Genomic DNA, 3,444 nt, shown 5'->3' with positions numbered 1-3,444 from the left:
AGAAACCATGCCAAATCAGATTGGAACCTGGTGCAGCTCTCCAGCTTACCAGTTCCAGTCAAACTGTCCAACCCATGCCAACATGGAAAGCAGACACTAAATGATGATGCCAGGGCTGGCATCTCCTGATCCACAATCATTATGAGGCGACCCTGCTACCTCCACAGCCGTCCTGATGGCTTTCTGCCTTGTGATGCTGAGGATGGTGTAGGCTCTGAAAAGGGACTGGCCTGCAAACTACTCTGTGTCCCACTTTGATAGGATCACATCTTGCTTGCTACTCATTGCTTTGGCTTAACTCCTCGAACTCAGCTTGGTTCATCTTCTTGCTCTCAAGCAAAAACAAAATCTAACAGAACCACCTGCTTGGATGCTTCTGAGAGCAGCTCCATACCTGGCCTTACTGATGTTGAGGCGACATGAATTTCACACATCTTGAATGATATATATACAGACACACATATTCATAATATACATGATATAGACATATTAGACACACATATTTATGACACACACACACACACATATATATATATCTAGAGAGAGAGAGAGAGAGAGAATATGCGATATTCCAAACATCGGTGTAGGGAAAAAGCAAAGTTCTTGAATGAAGTAAAAAAAAAATCAATAAGCCACGAACAAATGCATTTCTGTCTAAGGTAGGTCAGAATGAAGTGTTTCAATCAAAACTAGATAACAGTTTTCGTGACTTTCACTTTTGACGCCAAGCCCAGCAGCCCCTGCCACCCTTAAAAACCCGATGTCACCACTGCTGCCGCCGCCGCCTCCGCCGCCTCCGCCTCGTCGCTTACTTACCTGACCTCGCAACACATACTCTTACACTTCGAGAGAAGATCGTCTTTAAACTGTGCATCAAGCACAGTCTCTTGTGTATGCCTCTTCGTAAACTATTATATGTACCAATACTATCAACAGTATAAGCAAATGGCTGGTTTGGAGGAAATATATAAGAAAACCAAGAACAAAAAAAAAATCCAGCTCGATGTTTTTACGTAATTTTGCAGATACACACACACGTATATATACACACACACACATACACAAAAGTACATTCATTATTAGATCGCTAGAATATATATAGTCCCCCGCGCTCAAAAACAAAACAAACAAAAATAAAACGCGCGCGCGCCCACACACACTATATACATATATAAATCTATACACATACAGACACAGGCATAAAATATAAATAATTTGCATATATTTACTATATTATACACACATACATGTCTATAAAATATAAGTTCGTTAAGTTTGATATATATATTCACTATATATATGTATATATATATATATATATATATATATGTATATATATGTATATATATATATATGTATGTATATATATGTAACCCAGATACGCATGTATTCATCCGTGTTAAGTTAGAAATAGCTATAGAATAGTTGAAGAATTCGAGATTGACAAATGGGGGAGTGTGTGTGTGTGTGTGTGTGTGTGAAAGAGAGAGAGAATGTGTGTGAGTATAGAACGGAGAAGGGGAGGGGGTATTTAAAAAAAAAGAAAAAAGACTACTTGGAATGGTGGCCGTGCAAAGTAACTTACCTGCCTGTCATCCAGTGATGTGATCTCTATTTGTAGATCGTGCAGCTGTTTCTTGTAGCTGGGATTCTGAAACAGAGCAAACATGACTTTTCACTCAGCAAGAATCCATCATCGACCGATCTTCGCTCGGCCCAACTCATTCCCATTCATTTTGGCAAAACACAAATAAAAATGGATACATAAAAATCACAAGACGAAAATTTTTCGAGAAAAATACAAAACAACAAAAACCCCCAAATAATGTTCGCTACATCATCAAGTGGACGCAAGAACTTTATTATTTCATATTTAAGTCTAGGGAGACGGAATCGGTTAAATTCTGTTATTTTATTTTTCTACAAGAAGGCAGAAAGCAGTAGGGTGTACTCCTCCATATTTCATACAACTCCTAGAGATCTTTTACCGAGTACTTTTAATTTCATCAAGGCACCCCCGCCTCTGCAGACAAACCGTCAAACTCAATACTATCATCGCATAAGTACAACACATTATAAGACAATCGCACAAAGGTAGGGGGAGGGCTTAATTAAAGCACACACACACACAAATCGTAATAGTAGCAACTCTACTACTGCCACTACTAATTACTAGTGATAGTATAATAATAATGATAATAATAATATATAGAAGCGTCAGCACACACTCACATACAGCTCATTATTAACTATATAAAACACACACACACACAGGTTTAAGTCATACAAATCTAAAACTAGAAACAGATTTTTAATTGTAGCAGTAACAGCATTATTACTAACAATAATAGTAATAATAATAATAATAACAATAATGCTAGAAGTGGCCAAATAATATTAGTATTTGTAGTAGTTGGTATAGTAGTCGTAGTGGTAGCCGTGGTATGGTAAATATGGCTGTCTTAAAAGTTTCGTTAACAAAAATCGATAAAATCTCACATTTAGTTTCAATAGTAGAGGGTGTTGCTGACTTCCATTTTACAAGTCTTCCCTTTCACACACACACACACTTTCTTTCTCTGTGTGTGCCAGCATCAGGACCGAACTACAGGGTTTTTTAAATGTGTGTCTGATGTGTGATGATAAATTATATTATTACCATTTTTCACACACTTCGACATAGCTTCACTAAAAACATTCGGAAAGAGAAAGAAACGGTAGGGGGGGGGGAGGTTAGGGCACTACAACAACAACCACCACCACCACTACCATCATCATCATCATTCCAACAACAATCATAATGACAAATGATAACGCAACATCGAAATATCAATAACAGAATGGGGAGGAAAAAAACCCATCTTTATTACACAAGTCAGGTTTAGTAATATCAAACGAAACAGCATCACCATCATCATAGCAATTATCGTCATCATCTGCATTATAGTACAGGTACCGCCAACATCGTACACATTATTAACAAACTACACGCACCACCATCAACATGGCTTCTAGGAATATCAGAACCACCAACTAGCCAAATAATAATAATAATAATAAATGGGAACGTAGAATAAATAAGTTTACCTGAGGATCGAACTGCATCTTTCCGACCAGGATCTAGCAAGTGGCGGAGAAATAGACACAAAAATAAATATAAGATGTCACAGTATAAACACAGCAATTAAGTCATAGACTACGAATATAGAATCAATGGAAATAAAGAAATTTAATAAAAAAAAAATATATATATATCGATTAACATCTTCAAAGTGATCGATAATGAACGGAGACAATTTCACAGTTTAGACATAACTTTATCGACACATCAATAAGTATATATCACATATGTCTATATACAAGTCATACACGTGTGTATAACCGTATATACATCATAGTATATATATATATATATATATATATATATATATATATATATATATA

General features: G+C 36.3%; 1 protein-coding gene across 4 annotated transcripts in view; it reads right to left on the bottom strand.

The window, feature by feature from the left end:
- Nucleotides 1-3,444, bottom strand: part of LOC106876048 (PHD finger protein 21A) — a 48,507-nt gene that overhangs the window by 41,922 nt on the left and 3,141 nt on the right. For all 4 annotated transcript variants that reach the window (XM_052976780.1, XM_052976781.1, XM_014924441.2 and 1 more), the window contains exons 2-3: nt 3,088-3,120; nt 1,586-1,651 (exon numbers count right to left, since the gene is read on the bottom strand). In XM_052976780.1, coding sequence (XP_052832740.1) covers nt 1,586-1,651; nt 3,088-3,120 — 99 coding nt within the window. The remainder of the gene's footprint in view (nt 1-1,585; nt 1,652-3,087; nt 3,121-3,444) is intronic.

This window comes from Octopus bimaculoides, chromosome 25, assembly GCF_001194135.2.
Source record: "Octopus bimaculoides isolate UCB-OBI-ISO-001 chromosome 25, ASM119413v2, whole genome shotgun sequence".
Lineage (NCBI taxonomy): Eukaryota > Metazoa > Mollusca > Cephalopoda > Octopoda > Octopodidae > Octopus > Octopus bimaculoides.
This window is presented reverse-complemented; position numbering and strand designations above follow the sequence as displayed.